Source organism: Dasypus novemcinctus, chromosome 21 (assembly GCF_030445035.2).
Source record: "Dasypus novemcinctus isolate mDasNov1 chromosome 21, mDasNov1.1.hap2, whole genome shotgun sequence".
Lineage (NCBI taxonomy): Eukaryota > Metazoa > Chordata > Mammalia > Cingulata > Dasypodidae > Dasypus > Dasypus novemcinctus.
The window spans coordinates 54,313,676-54,329,512 of record NC_080693.1 but is presented as its reverse complement, the minus strand read 5'-3'; the positions used below and the strand labels follow the sequence as shown (position 1 = coordinate 54,329,512).

Here is a 15,837-nt window from a genome sequence, read left to right as displayed (position 1 = left end):
TATCAATTTATCCGCTTATTGTTTGCTCCTGCCCCCCACCCCATCAGAAACTCCAAGAGCTTACTACTACATCTCCAGGGCCTAGAATAGTGCCTAGCATGCAGCAGTTACTCAGTTATTTATTGCATGACTGGTTGAGAAATGGATTGAATAATATAAAGAGGGAACAGTACGTCTATCAGGCGCCCCTTGAGACTTCATGAATGGTCTGAGCGCCACCTCTTGGGGGAATCAACTTACTTGAGAACGTAGGAAGTGAATCACAGAATTAAAAAAAAAAAAAAAAAAGACCGAAAGAAAAATAGCTCCCTGCCGGAAGAGCACGAAACTAGTGCCGGAAGTTAGGCATCGGAAGTTTGCGCCGCAGAATAACAGCCTACCCACAGAAGGAAACGTGGACAAGTGGTGTCTTCTAAAAGGGGCTCTTCCGAGCCAGACCTCAGCAGAAGCGTTCCGTGTGCGTCTGTCTGGAAACTACGTGGGGTCCGGGGTGCTTCCGGTGCCAGCGGCATATGCCGGGTTGAAGCTGAAGCGACCGGAGGGGTGAGGAGCTCGGGGTCTTGAGAGTAGAGGAGGGCGAATGGGGTCAGGGATGTAGAGGGCGGATGAGGTCCGCTCTGCGAGGCAGGGAGGGGAATAGGATGGAGGGGGGCAAGGGATGAGGAGACTGTCCGCAGGTGCAAACCTGTCAGTGAACTTCTACGCCACGTGTCGGTGACTGCAGTTGTACCTTATTTGACTCTCTCGAATACAGTGCCTGGTGCATAGTAGGCGTTCAGTTAAGTATTTGTTGAATAAATGACAGGTCTGTGTGTAGCAGGTGGGTGGAGAGGGGTATTTGTAGGGGCTATTTGTGTTTTTGGGTTTTTTTTTTGGCCCCATTTTCTCTTGTCAAATCCGTGCTTGTCCCGAGCTTTCATCGGGGCGTCTCCAGACAGTCCTTGGGGGCTTCGTATCTTTTTCTTGAAGGACAGTTTATAATTTAAAATATTTTCTTTGTGCTTATTGAGACAAACTAAGACTAGGCCCTTGTGGCTAGGTATTGGAGACAGGCACAGGAATAAACCAGGCCTTTACGCAGGAGTCAGTAGGTGGCTGCTATCCACCAGGATTGTCTTCCAAGATGAGTGAGCTACTCTTTCTCATTGTGTTGAGACAGGGCAGGTCATGACCCCATTCTCCTCCTCTGTAAAAGGAAGACTTGGGAATAGATGCTCTTTATACTTCCTTCCAGTACATTGATCTGTGAAATTGCAGTTTTATATCAGACATTACCACTGGCTGTGTTTCTTCCACAATCCATTGTTTACCAACTAGTCAGAATATTCATTGCATCTTAGGGTGTAGCAGAAATTGCATAGAGTTGGGGTTGGGAAATCTGGATTCTGGCCCTAACTTTGGTGCAATGGACTTGTTTCCTCATTTGTATAATGAAGGGACTGTATTGAAACAATCTAGAAAACCCTTTCCAGTTCTAATAATCATGGCTGTGGGCCAAACCTTATTTCATACTGCCTTGTTACCAAGTGTCATTTTCACATTATCAGTGTAATTTTCCCCATCTGGATTATTGAGAAAGATGGTGTGTTAGTTTTACACCCCTTACCTTAGTTTGCCATGGTTATTGAGTACACAATAGGTGCTTAATAAAAGCTTATTGGATCAAATGGGACAGAAATGACAGTCCCAGCTTTTGTACCCTTTCCCATTTTGGAAGATTAGTTCATGGATTAGGGGATGGGAAGTAATTGGGTTCTTACCATACCAGTGAGACTTGGAGTTGACATGACAGATTTGAACCAGCTTCATGGGTTTAATCCTCTTAAGAAGGATAAGAATGTAGGCAGGATAGTCAGTGCTGTTTGTTCCCCCACCTGCCCATTCCCAGGACCATGGCCAACACTGAGCGCACATTCATTGCTGTCAAGCCTGATGGGGTTCAGCGGGGCCTTGTGGGAGAGATCATCAAGCGCTTTGAGCAGAAGGGATTCCGCCTTGTTGGTCTGAAATTCTTGCAGGTAAGTGGATTTCATTCTTCCTGTTTCAATTCCTTTGTAGTATAGGGGAATATGGCAAGTTAGGCTCTCTACTTTCCCCTCTCTTCTTTTTTAGACTTCTCCATGGTAAAGTGTGGGTACAAATATCCTGAAATATGGAAATTCCTTAGTAGCCTAGCATCGTGACTGAATCTTGGAACAAATCAAGTTACCTAGGGCAATAGAAAATAGTCTCTTCCCTTAGCAATGCAGAGAGCCACATATATTGCAGCACTATGATTTCTGACTCAGAGTGATAGGCATTCTTGAGCTCCTGAGCAGACAATTTTAGATAACTTACCCCCCACCCCACCCCATTTGAGGCAGCTGTTTTTCAGCAAGGAAATCTTTCCATCATCAATTACCCCCCCACTTAGTGGCATATATTAGGCACTATAGTGGCACATTGGGAAACACTGGTTTTGCACTTGGAGAGGACTTCTTGAAACAGCAGACACACCCTCAAGACATCTACAAACAACATTTCAATAAACGCCAAGAATTGATTTGGCCAAGAACCTTTCTTCAGGTGAGCAGATGTGGCTCAAGCATTTGGGTGCCTGCCTCCCACATGGGAGGTCCTGGGTTTGGTTCCTAGTGCCTCCTAAAAGATGAGCAGACACAGAGAGCAGAAAGCAAGCGCAAACAATGGTGGGGGGCAGGAATAAATACTAAAAAAAAAAAATGAACCCTTTATACAAACCTGAGAGACGAGACTTCAAATTCACAAAGCAAATACATTTCATTAAAGGAGTCAACTTTGGACTCTGCTAGTACATTTTAAATACAGTTTGATTTGCAATTTAGTGCCTGGGTGATATTTTTAGAAAAGCGCTTTAATATAAAGTGGGGTAGACTGATGTTAAGGCTGAGAGGAGAGCATGATGGAATGATTAGAGCCAGGTGGGGACAAGGACTGTTTTCCAGAGGCCTTGCATGTTAAATTAGACTTTGAAGGTAAAAGGAAATGAGTATGGTTGATCAGGCAGGCGTTTACTATGCTCTGGGCACTGCCTGAGGCACTCCTGCCTGTTTTCTCCTTTAGTCTTCATGACAGCCCTGAGGGGAATGTTTTCCTTTTCCTCTGGTTGTTGGTGAGGAGAGGCTAAGGCTTGGAGAGATTAAGTGACATGCCTGATAGCACATAATCAGTCCTGCAGCTGGGATTTTAATCCAGGTCTCTCTGACCCTTAAGTGCATATATTATCTCCTTTACACTGAGTTTCCTCTCAAGTACATGGATTTGGCATAAAATGGTTGTAGGGATAGCTGTCATGAGTCAAAACTGTTATTTAAAATGCGGCAGGGAGTAGGGAGATAAGGAAAATCTTGAGGTTCCTCCTACTTCCCCCTAAAAAGCCTGTGATCTGTTTCATGGACTAAAATTAATTAGAAACTATTTAAATTAAAAGAGTATTAAGGTAAGAGAGACAACTCTTCTATTTGGGTTGGAAGGGATGAGGTGAAGGGTGAATAGCTACCATAGGATGATTACACGATCATATAATTTTATTTTGGCAAGTGATGGTCAACCAGGGTCTGAACAACAGGATATCTTGGAACTGCTTTTGGGCAGCAAATCTCCACATTTTTGTGTTATCAGTGAGGTGTGCAGTATGCCTCAATACAGTAAGTACCACAGAACTGGAAAAACTGAGGGACCCTGGTAGATGCTTACCAAGAGTTTATGCAATGGCAAAATGACTGAGAACAGATTTCAGTCAAGTTAGAATTGGTAAGCATATGGTTTGCTCTCTAGCTAACTTGTTCTCACCTACCAGCCTTGCAGTGTGGGAGATTATAATTCATTCTTCAGCAAATTATTTATTGCTAGTTATCATGTCCTTTTGAGTGCTTGGCAGCTATCTGGGGGAATTGCATGGTCACTACACTGGGCCTTTATCCTCTGAATAAATGTGAAGTATTCCTGAAATGACCTGGCTCTGTTTGCTGCTCATCAAATGCCAGGACCACCTCCCTCGGCTCCTGGTAACATTGTAGTGGGGGCTTGCTCTGGTAATGCAGTTTCCTCATATTGTTATATTTCCCTGTCTGTGAAATGAGATGACTGGATTTGGCTCTAACTTTCTGTGGTTTTATTCTGACTAGTCAAGGCCAATAGGGGAAAAATTGGTACAAAACCAAAGAAACATTTTTTAGTCCCTGCCTTTGCTCCCTTCTGATGCTCTGGAGAATAATCCAATCAGCAAGCCAAGATGTCATGTTTTTAAGAGAAGGATTGTCAGGGAGGTGGGGATAGTCAACCACCACACCAGGGAACCAAGAGAATCTACAACTGCAAGCAGGAGAATTCCATCCATCAGCCCTGTGGATCTAGGCTCCTCTCGAGTTAAGAGGCAGAGTTGGCATTGCCGTCCCAGGGTCCTCATGATGGAGAAATAAAATATGAATTAGAGTGGACTTACTGATATTCTACTATCAAATTATTGTTACTCTAGCAATGGAAGAAACTGTATCATTGATGTGGAGACAGTGGCCACAGGAGTTGCTGAGGGCAGGGAGAGGGAAGAAAGGGTATGATATGGGGGCATTTTCAGGACTTGGAGTTGTCCTGAATGATACTGCAGTGACAGATGCAGGATATCATATATCCTGCCATAACCCACTGAATGGGCTGGGAGAGAGTGTAAACTACAAAATAAACTATAATCCATGCTGTGTAGCAGTGCTCCAAAATGTATTCATCAAATGCAATGAATATGCCACACTGATGAAATGAATTTGGCTATGTGGGAGGAGGGGGAGGGGTGGGGAGTGGAGGTATATGGGATCCTCGTATTTTTTAATGTAACATTTTGTATGATCTATTTATCTTAAAAAAAATTTTTAAAGTCTATTAAAAAGAGTAGGATGGATGAGTGGGAATTAACTAAATAGCTGAAGTATTAGTCAGCCAAAGAGGTGCTGATGCAAAATACCAGAAATTAGTTTGTTTTTATAAAGGGTATTTATTTGGGGTAGGAGCTTACAGATACCAGGCCATAAAGCATAGATTACTTCCCTCACCAAAGTCCATTTCCACGTGTTGGAGCAAGATGACTGCTGACATCTGCCAGGGTTCAGGCTTCCTGGGTTCCTCTCTTCCCAGGCCTTGCTTCTCTCCAAGTTCAGGGCTCCTCTCTTTGGGAGCTTGCTTCTCTTTCCTCTGTGTGCTGACTTCCCAGGGCTCTAGCTTAAGACTGCAGCATCAAACTCCAACATCAAACCTCCAACATCAAAAAGCCTCCAACTCTGTCCTTGCCATGCCTTTTATCTGTTGAGTCCCTACCCACGAATGTGTGGGGACTCAACACCCGACTCACGTGGCCCAATCAAAGCCCTAATCATAATTTAATCATGCCCAGGTACAGACCAGTTTACAAACAATCCAATAGCTATTTTTGGAATTCATAACTATATCAAACTGCTACAGCTGGTTCCTAGATGGTTTAAGGGTCCAATTCTCATTCTCTGCTCTGTGGACTAGGCTTCTGAAGACCTTCTCAAGGAACACTACATTGACCTGAAGGACCGTCCATTCTATGCTGGCCTGGTGAAATACATGCACTCAGGGCCAGTGGTTGCCATGGTGAGTGCACATGTGGGAGGTAGACGTGAATGACTGAGTTGGGAGTGGAGAAGAGTGAGTGTTGTGATTCTGGTTTCTGATACAAGTTCCTCATTGAGCCACAGGAAATTAGGGCTGGGGATTGGACAGTTAGGATATAAGTTGGGCTCTTTGACCCATCAAAGACAAGATGCATTTGCTTCCGTATCTGAAGCCCCATGGTTGGGAGAGACTAGGAGAGGACTGTCTGACTGCAAGCTTCTGGAGGGCAGGGAAATTGTTTCTTGTTTATTGCAGTAATTCTTCACCAAGTGTGGACTCTTAATGTGAGGCTCTCTTTTGGACACTGGGGATATAGTCCATGAATGAGACAAAATTAGTATCTCCTTTCATAGTTTTCCTTGCCTTTCCTTCTTGGAGGGGAGGGTAGACAGGCAAGAAATAAATTAGAAACGAATATATATCAGTTAATGATTAATGATATGCACAGAAATGTACGAGGATGATGTGATAGTGGGTGACCAGTTTAGATTGGGTGGTCAAGGAAGCCTCTCTGAGGAGGTGATTTTCAAACTGAGATCTGAATGGCAAGAAGGAGCCAGCCATGCACAAAATTGTGGTGAAGAGCATTCCCTCCCTGCCATGGAAATGGAATGTGCAGAGGTCCTGAGGTGTGAATGCGCTTGGCTTTTTGGGGTATAGAAAGCAGATTGGGATGGCTGAAGCTTAGTGGGTGAGAGAGAAGGTAGGATCAGATGAGTTTAGAGGTACAGACTGGGGCCCAATCCTGGAGGGCTGTGCTGGGCAGCCATAGGAGGCTTTTCACTTGATATTTTCAAGATGGCACTCTGGCTGCCTTGCCAAGAATGGATTTTAGAAAGGCACAAGTGAGTTCAGTATTCTCAGTTTTGGAACAAGTAGGTGCTCCGTATTTGTTCATTGAATGACTGTCATCTTAAGAGAGCTTTTTCATTTTCTTTTTTTGAATCAATAGTTGCCAGATTTTTTGAGACAGGTTTTCCTCCATGATCATATCTTCTTTTGTCTTTGGAGGTCTGGGAGGGGCTGAATGTGGTGAAGACAGGCCGAGTAATGCTTGGGGAGACCAACCCTGCTGACTCCAAGCCTGGGACCATCCGTGGGGACTTTTGCATCCAAGTTGGCAGGTGAGATTTGATGCTTTTTACCCTTTATCAAAATCCAGGTGAGTTGCCAGAAGAATTTGGGTACCTGAGACTGGGGATGGACGTGATACCATATGCAGTTTGGTTTTTATTCAGAGTTCATCATTTTCCTTCCCATTAAGTTAGAATCTACTTTTGAGGGCTTCTGTCTTTGGTCACTGTGGTTGTACCTCTGTTGAGACCCAGCACACTGCTGGCCAGAGCCCTTCCTGAAAGCTCTCACTGTGTGCGTCAGTGTTGCTGGGGAGGCTGGATATGGGAAGATGGGAAGGGGGCACTTTATTCTTACATTAACCGTAGCTGTGGGGTTTTGCCTTTGACATGTACTCAGAGCTTTGGCTTTTTCTGCTGTAGTGCCTCTAGGCTTTCAGGCACATTAATCGTTCTGTTCTTTATAATGTGGCCATCTCTTTCCCCACCCAGGAACATCATTCATGGCAGTGATTCCGTGGAGAGTGCAGAGAAGGAGATTGGCTTGTGGTTTCATCCTGAGGAATTGGTGGATTACAAGACCTGTGCTCAGGACTGGATCTATGAGTGACACAAAGGCAGCCATGGAGCTTTACCACCTTACTTGCCCTCCCTCCCACAGCAGGGGACCAGGCTGTAGCACATTTAGTTACTTCCAGGAACTTCTTGTAATCTGGAGGGAAGCTCTTTTCCAGCTGTGAGTGTTCCCTGTACAGTGTTATGGGCTGCCATCAGATTAAACTGTTCCATCCCAAAGTAGGATTCATGGAATTGGTTAATTCGTATTGCTGTATTCTTTTTTTCCTTTTCGCAAATTATCAATTATATCAGCCTTAGAGATCACACACATACACAGGCATTCTTTGCCAATCTCTCTCCTTCCGCCCTGCATCCCATCCACTCTCGGCCCTTAGCCAATCTACAGGTACTCTAGTTTGCCAAGAATGTGCTGGGCACAGAAGACTCACCAGAAACAAAAGATACCCTTCCTGCTCTTGAGAAGCTCTCATGGACTTAGGTGGATAGGAGAGTGTGAGAAGTTGTAAATGCTCCCCAAATCAGAAAAGCCATGTGGTCAGTAGGGCTGGGTCCCTGGGTTTGGCCTCAAAAGAAGCAGGAGAATATGAAGACTCAGAAAACAAAATGTGCTTGATAAATTATAAAGTAATAATTTTCACTTTTGGAGAAAATTGTAGATTATTATAACCCCTTAAATACTTTCTTTTTATATTGTGAATTTTCTCGTAACTTGAAGTATCTAAAAATACTTTTCAAAAACATTTTCTTAAGCTTTCTAGACAAAGTACTTTCTCTGCTACAATTCTGTGTTAATTTCTTCTAAAAATGCCTAGAGTAGTCTCTGTTTCAGATTGATATAGTAATGGCTGAAAGAATAAGTTGTGATGGAAATTTAAAAATTAAAATGTTTTTTTCTGCTATTAAAAAAATTTTAAAAAGCAGGAGAAATCTTTCTAGCTTCAATTTGTTAGGATATTGATTTGGTTGCTTTAGCAGAGACATAGAAGCACTTCTCTTTTGCTAAAAGTCCAAGTGGGGGAGCAGAGGTGGCTCAAGCCATTGGGCGCCTCCCTCCCACATCTCCCACATCGGAAGTCCCAGGTTTAGTTCCCAGTGCCTTCTAAAAGGAAGACAAGCACAAAGAGAAAAGACACAGAGAACAGACAGTGAGTATAAAACAATAGGCGGGGGGAGAAATAAATACATAAAATCTTAGAAAAAAAAGTCCAAATGGGTATGCAGGGGTGCGGATAAGACTGATCCAGGGACCTAGGTGGCTACTAAGCAGTTGAAGATAGATTATCACCCTGTATCTGCCTTCCACCAAGTTAGGAGGGGAAGTGGAAGAGGTGCCCCTTTTAAGGGTGCAACCCTGAATTTACAACCTTCACATCCCTTTTTTTTTTTTTTTAGTTAGACCAGTAATTTATTTAGGTAGGGAGGGAGAAAATAACATCATGAGTCCCAGGTAGAGAGGAAGGGGCTGAGAAGTGATAAAATGGGCTGATTTACAGACTACAGTTCCCCATTACAGATTATAAATCCCCAGGTTTATTTGCGTGGTGGCCCAAGCGGGAGGGGGGTGGGGGGAGGCAGACAGAATTGGGGTCCAAAGGCAAGAGAGGGAATTCAGGCCTTGTGCCTGCTTTTTGAACCATTAATTATCCCACCCCTTTGGCAGGGGAGGAGTCCCAGCTGTTTGCTCTTTTGATTGATTACCCCCCATCATTCCCCCAGGAGGGCCCAATGATAAAGTCCTTGGGGAATATCCGGGGCTTCTCTTGGTTTCTGGAGGAAATCCTGTTCTGAATGACAGAATCTTGTGTGTGTGGGGGAGTCTTGCAGCAGCCATCCTGGGGGTATCGGCGTTCACCCACGTGGACTTCCTGCCAGGTTCCAGGTCCAGCTCTAGATTCCCTATCTTACTAGCCGGCTCAGGACATATGCAGCTCGGAGACGAGGGAAGGCAGCAGGGCTCTGGCGAGGGCTGCCCAGTGAGGCCACATTTGGTCCAGGCAATGGTTCGAGGGCACAGTCCCAGCCACCACGGGCGAACGGCCCACGCTCTCTTCACACCCCTTTAACATCCTTTTGGCCAGAACTCAATCATGTTGCATCTAGCTATAGGAGGAACTGGAAAATACTATCTTTACCTGGGCAGCCATGTGCCCACATTAAACTCAGGAGCTTTCCTAAGAAGAGAATAGATATAGGGGGCAACACAACTATCGATTTCTGTCATACATTTAAGCCGGTTTTCTTTCTTGGTCTTTTCCATGTTTCCCTGGCTTTGGATAAGGTAGAGGCAATAGATGGAAAGGGACTTCTTAGGAGGGGAGAGTCAGATAGGGCAGCCTTCTCTTTTGGGGAGCTAAGGGCTAGATATATTTCTGTTTCACACTAAGCATGTCCTGTTGGTTTTGTGGAGTGAGAGGAGAGTACTTGGGCTTTTGGAGAATGAATATATGTGTAGTGAGGTGGAGGGTTATAACTACCTTGTTTAAGGAACAGTCTTCAGGAAGGAGAGGAGAAGTGAAAGGCAGAGGGCTGTTATTGACTACAGTAGGTAGGTATTAATGACCCAGCCACGGCAAATGACTCCAGAGAAATCGTCAGTGAAATTCCCAGATTCTTTTCCATAGGTGACTTAAAATTTTTTAATTGTGGTAACATATACAATGTAACAATTCCCATTTATACCACTTTCAAGTATATAATGCAGTGGTATTTGTTACTTCCACAATACTGTGCTACATAGCATCACTCCCTCCTTACCCAAACTTTCCCATCATCCCAAGCACAAGCTATGTACCCATTAAGCATTAACTCCCCAATCCCCACCCCCTCCACCACCCCTAGTATGTTGTGATCTTTCTGTCTACATGAATTTCCTGCAGCTAGAATCTTGGAAAGTTAATAGGGTGTAAAAGAGGCCTGGATTTTCATTTCAACAGTTGCAAGTAAGCACAGTGCCTGAGGGGAAGGATGTTACTCATTCTGGGTAAGCTGAGAGGAGGAATTTGCTAACTCCCTCAGGAAGCTGGACAAGTTGGTGACACCACATGAGAGCTTGGTCCTATGGAAAGTCTAGGGCTTTGCCAAGCCGAGAGAATGTGCAAATTGTCTGCAAAGAGACGGCAGTCCTGATTGCTCTGAGAGAATCCCTCCTGCTGGGTGGGTAGGGATTGTCAACTCGGTGGGAATGATATGGCTGATTCGGGCCTGGAAAGGCGAGGGGACTGGCAAGGAGGGAGCAAGTCACACTTTGAAACGCATGGTTGGGGAAGTGGGACCTGCTTCTCATATACAACATCTTGGGTTCAATCCCCCCCGACGGCATTAAAGAAAAAAAAAAGTACTGACCGAGGTAAACTCCAGACCAGAAGCAGAAGCGGGTTTTTGTGTGTGCGCACGTACTCGGGTGTGTGTGTGGCATTGGGGATGACACGAGTTACTGAAAATATGAGGCGTTAGGCTTGGGACGTTTGTACTTTTGCCTGTGGGTCATCCAGTTGGAGAATAAATCACTTCCTGCCTCCGGACCCCTCACTGGCCTCTTGCAAACCAAGGCTGTGCGCCGGGAAGGCGGCTGGGCGTGGACAGAGGCCTCCCGTCGGCCCGCGGTTGGCGGCCGGACCCTCCGGGGTGTGGCCGCCCGCGCCCCGCCCTCCCCTTTTCCCCGGCGACCGGCGAGGCGGGTGGGCGCTGCGAGTCTCCGCACCGGCACCGCAGACAAGTCGCTGCCGCTCGCACCCGCCGCCTTCCTGGTAAGAAGGTTGTGAGCGCTTTCCCCCTCGACCCCCTCCGGGCCGCCAACCAACTGTGTCGAGTCTGGCGCACCCCGGGCTTCTGGCGCCCACCCGTGCGGCCAGGCCCCTGCGCCGGGAATACCCCGGACCCTTGGGCCCTGCACTCCCCTGGGACGCCTGCCGCGTCCCTCACGCGGACATTCGGGCACTGCGGAGGGCGGCGGCCTGAGGCCCGGGCGGGGCGGAAGAGGCCGCAAAGCCACGTGTTCCTCCGGCGGCGCGCGGCGGGGGCTGCCGCTCCCCAGGGCCGAATGAGGTAGGGGAGGGGGGCGGACGTGGCCGCGCCGGGACCCTGACCAGACACCGCCCCCCTCACGCCCCGCAGGGCCATGGCCAACTCCGAGCGCACCTTCATCGCCATCAAGCCAGACGGCGTGCAGCGCGGCCTGGTGGGCGAGATCATCAAGCGGTTTGAACAGAAGGGATTCCGCCTCGTGGCCATGAAGTTCCTTCGGGTAGCGACTCCCCTCCCGGCTTCGGTCGCGGATATTTTTCCTTCCCGGCGGCTGTTTGGCCGCGTTTCCTTTTACAAGTCGGAGCCCCCCTTTGCCAATTCACCCCGCGTCCCCTCCCCAGGGCTCTTCTGTCCTGCTGGGGCTGGCCTGCCTTTACCGAGGCCCGGACACTGGCCCGGAGAACAGATGCCCTTGGCAAGGTTAAGAGGAGGTAACGTGACTCCTGCTCCAGGCTACCTTTCCCCCCCGTGGGTTGCGTGCACGTGTGGGGACGCGCCACCCTGCCCTTCCCTCTCTGGCAGACAGCAGGGAGTGAGGGAAGCCTGGGCCCCGCACCCACAGCTCTGGCCCACATATGCACAGAATTGAGGCTTGAAATCCTTTTATGTTTAAGCCTGAAACTTAGAGGTTTTATATAGGGTGCTCGTCCTCTTAAAAGATGTCCTTTGGTGTAGGGTAGTAACTATGCATTTGGGGTACAGATCTGGATCTTAAATACTGAAATTTTAACTTAGTGACGAGGAAAATGTTCTGTTACCATGTGAAATGTTTAAAAGGATATTGTGAATAGGCCAGAGGAGTTTGCTATAACCTCATTCTGGCATATTTCCTTGGCTCTACTTCACTTGCAGCTAACATATTATTTCCCTAAATCTAGATCCTCAAACTACCTACTTAAGATTATAAAATCCTTGTCATTCACATTAGGGTGTCATTTCTGCTAAAATTGCGTCAGTTTCATGGTCTTTTTATACACACCTTACCAACATGGAGTAAGATACTTAACTGGACTTTCAGAGAGCCTAACATATTAACGAGGGGTTCAGCTTATTTTCTAACTGACATTTCCTTTCTAATGCCAGGCCTCTGAGGAACACCTGAAGCAACACTACATTGACTTGAAAGACCGTCCTTTCTTCCCAGGGCTAGTGAAGTACATGAACTCAGGGCCCGTTGTGGCCATGGTGAGTGCTTGGGGGGTGGGGAGAGGTGAGGACTCAAGGAAAATAAGGGCTAGTATGTAATTGGGTTTACTGAATGCCTGCATGTGACCTTTGTAGGCGGGGTCCCCAGCTACTCCAAATTCCTTATTTTACAAATGGAGCCTGCTGGGGTTGTTTAGTTAACTGAGCAACTAGGAGTTTGGGAAGAGAAAGGAAAGGGAATCAGACCTTAGGAAAAAATAAGGATGCTTTAAGGGAATACCTCTCCAGTTGAAAGAGAGTCCTACTGCACAGAATAGTGCTAAATTCTGTCAGTTGTTTGACAGGTGTTTTACTTTTAATGTTTCCTCCATTTTCTCATGAAAAATTCAAGCATAAGCATGTAACACAGGAAGCAAAAGTTCTCTGTAATCTTATGCTAGAAACTAAGCAGTCTTTTAGTATGGCCTTAAGGTCTAATAGGACACAAAGAGACTAGAAGTAAATGGCATAATAGGGGAAGCATTGATTATTTAACTAATTTGAAAAACAGATCTATTTCCTGTTCCCTGAATGACTTTTTCTTCTTCAGCTCTTCCTTGGAATACATATTCCTTTTTCACCTCAGTTTTTGCCATCTCTTGCTGTCTTTCAGGAAGCCCTTCCCATTGACACCATTATTTTTCTACTCCATCATTTCTCAGTTTGTGGTTGCATAAGGATGCTTCAATTTTTTGCTTATCTATGTGTCTCAGCTAATCTTAGAGAAGTCCCTAAGTCAGATTTTTTTGTATCTTAGCAGCACACACAGAATGGAGCTTGTTATATAGGACCCTACTCTCTACTGGAGCTGATAATTATGCCACTGCTAGGTAGGAGACGACGTTTGTCCAGAATGGTATAATGGCAGATGAGTTCCTTTTCTCTGCTCTCAAGGTCTGGGAGGGGCTGAATGTGGTGAAGACAGGTCGAGTGATGCTTGGGGAGACTAATCCAGCGGATTCTAAGCCAGGCACCATCCGTGGGGACTTCTGCATTCAAGTTGGCAGGTAAGTCCTAAAGAGAGTTCATTACTTTTCCATTGAAATAGGGCATAAAGCAAACATTTTCTGCATATCTCAATTATAGAAAATTTTGGACTTTTAATTTAGGTGATTATCATTGACTTAAAAGCTTTCTTGAATAATTACTTCCTTAGGCAACTTAAAATTTTAACCAAGACACTGCAAAGGGAGCAGTATGTGGGTCCTATGTGGCACAGCAGAAAGCTCCGAGTTTGGGGAAAGGAAGGGCTCTAGCCTTGGCTCTTTCCTGTTTGGTTTTATATTTGTGGGTTTGTCACTTAATCTCTTGGTTCTCTCATCTGCATAAATAAGGATATAATAGACTATCATCATAATGGACACTTATGAGATTCACATGGAATAAAGTATGAAAAAGCATTTAAAGAGATTGTCATTAGTAAGCATGTACCGCCCTGATTGGGCTTTGTAAGTCAGGGTTGTCAGCAGTCTTGGGGTATGTGCACTGTTTGAGGGGAATATGGGGAAAGCATGATAAAGGAGAACTAGGGATGTTTTTAAAGTTTTATAGTTGTTTTTAAGAGGACATATTTTGTGGGTAACTGGTCTGCTGCTTTTAAGTGGCTGATTGGCTGAATATGTCTGCAGTGGCTGTCCCTTGCTTTACTCATTAAATAGATTTTTCTTCTGGAAAACATGGTAACTAGTAATTGGTTTCTTTCTTAGGAACATCATTCATGGCAGTGATTCAGTAAAAAGTGCTGAAAAAGAAATCAGTCTGTGGTTTAAGCCAGAAGAATTGGTTGACTTCAAGTCTTGTGCTCACAACTGGGTCTATGAATAAGAGGTGGACAAAGTAGCAGTCTCCTCTTTCTTGGCACTGCTTGACGTGTCCCTGAACACAGCTCTTCATTCCACAAACCTGGAAGCAAAGGATTGATCATTCTTTTCTAAAGCGTATTTACCAATAAAGCCTCTGGGAACTGCGGGCAGTATCCTGTGCTTACTTGATCCTAAGGTGAAAGAAGTGACTTGGTTCCCTTGCTAAAGCAGCATTATCCAGATTATCCAGAACTAATTAATCCTGTTCATTACGAAAGAATGATCTGATTCTATTCTCATTGCCTGGGTATACCTCAAGACTCTATGAAGGAAAGTAGTAGAGAGGGCTGAAGAAGACATAAAATGATGCCAGGTAGCACTTACCCACTACAAACAGATAATCTATCACTGTCACCTGGAGTTTGATTTAAAAATTACTACAGAAGTACATGTATTTTAAAAGCTGTTTTCTGCTTAAGGGACTGGTGAAAGTGAAATGTCATTCCCAGATAAAAGACTCAATACTACATTTTAAGTGCATTTTGCTAAGCAAAATATAAGATAATGACATACAGTAAATACATTGACAGCTTGGTACAGGATTCTAGTTTCAAATACAATTTTGACAAAAAGTTTACATGCTTTTACTACAGTTAAGTGGAAATAATTTATTAAAGTGATAGATTATCAGGCAGGGCCTAGGGATGCAGGGATGCATTTGAACATGCTTGGAGGATTCTTATGCACACTGGTCCAGGTACTTGGACTAGCAGTAGTAGTTAAGTATGGGCTTGCTCTGCCAGGGCTGCTTTAAGAACTTTGTATATACATGATTCATTTAACTTCACAACTCTTGGGAGGTTGGCTCTAGTACCCCCATTTTACATCCAAAGAAACTGACCCATGTAACTGGAAAATGATGGAACCTGGTTCCAACCCAAGTGGCTGGCTTCACACTCCATGTTCTTTGTCACTATGCTTTTCTGCCTTTATAAACTTTTCCAGGTGATAAAAGAAAGTCATGAATTTGAAGGAGAAACGGAGAGGTCAAATTTGGAAGAAGGCCTTGAATGTTAGGACTTAATTTGGTAGAAGTGAATGAGAAGGAAGGGTAGATTATGGCAATATTAGAATTGCCTCTAGAGGAAAGTTCGGTTTAGGACCTATTACTATACCTGTTAAGTGTGTAGAAGCTGACAATATACTTAGAGCTTTTTATGATTTTCAACAACAAAAATTTTTACCATATAGTAAATGCTTTACTTAAAAATGCATTTTTTCTACATGTTATCTGTTGTCAGCAAAAGTATGGCCTGCTCTCAGGGCCTGAATTCCTAACAGACAAGGTTATTCTACACCTCAGTAACTGTAAAGGAAATCTAGTTTAACTGTTCTCTCTATTCTTGCAAGGCTGGATAATAAACACAACGCTAGAAAAGTTACTTGTTTTGGGAAAACACTTGTTATTCTTAAAACATGGTCTGAGCATAAAGTATACCAGGAAACTAATTTCCCAAGAGACATGTAAT

At 44.9% G+C, this 15,837-nt stretch overlaps 1 protein-coding gene across 1 annotated transcript; it reads left to right on the top strand.

The window, feature by feature from the left end:
• Positions 1-408: 408 nt before the first annotated feature.
• On the top strand, positions 409-14,471 carry LOC101418636 (nucleoside diphosphate kinase B). Its single transcript, XM_058283948.2, has 8 exons — positions 409-543; positions 1,889-2,018; positions 5,524-5,625; positions 6,658-6,770; positions 11,412-11,541; positions 12,405-12,506; positions 13,401-13,513; positions 14,213-14,471. The coding sequence occupies exons 2-8, from the start codon at positions 1,893-1,895 to the stop codon at positions 14,328-14,330; spliced, it is 804 nt and encodes a 267-aa protein (XP_058139931.1). The 5' UTR covers positions 409-543; positions 1,889-1,892; the 3' UTR covers positions 14,331-14,471.
• The last annotated feature ends 1,366 nt before the right edge of the window (positions 14,472-15,837 follow it).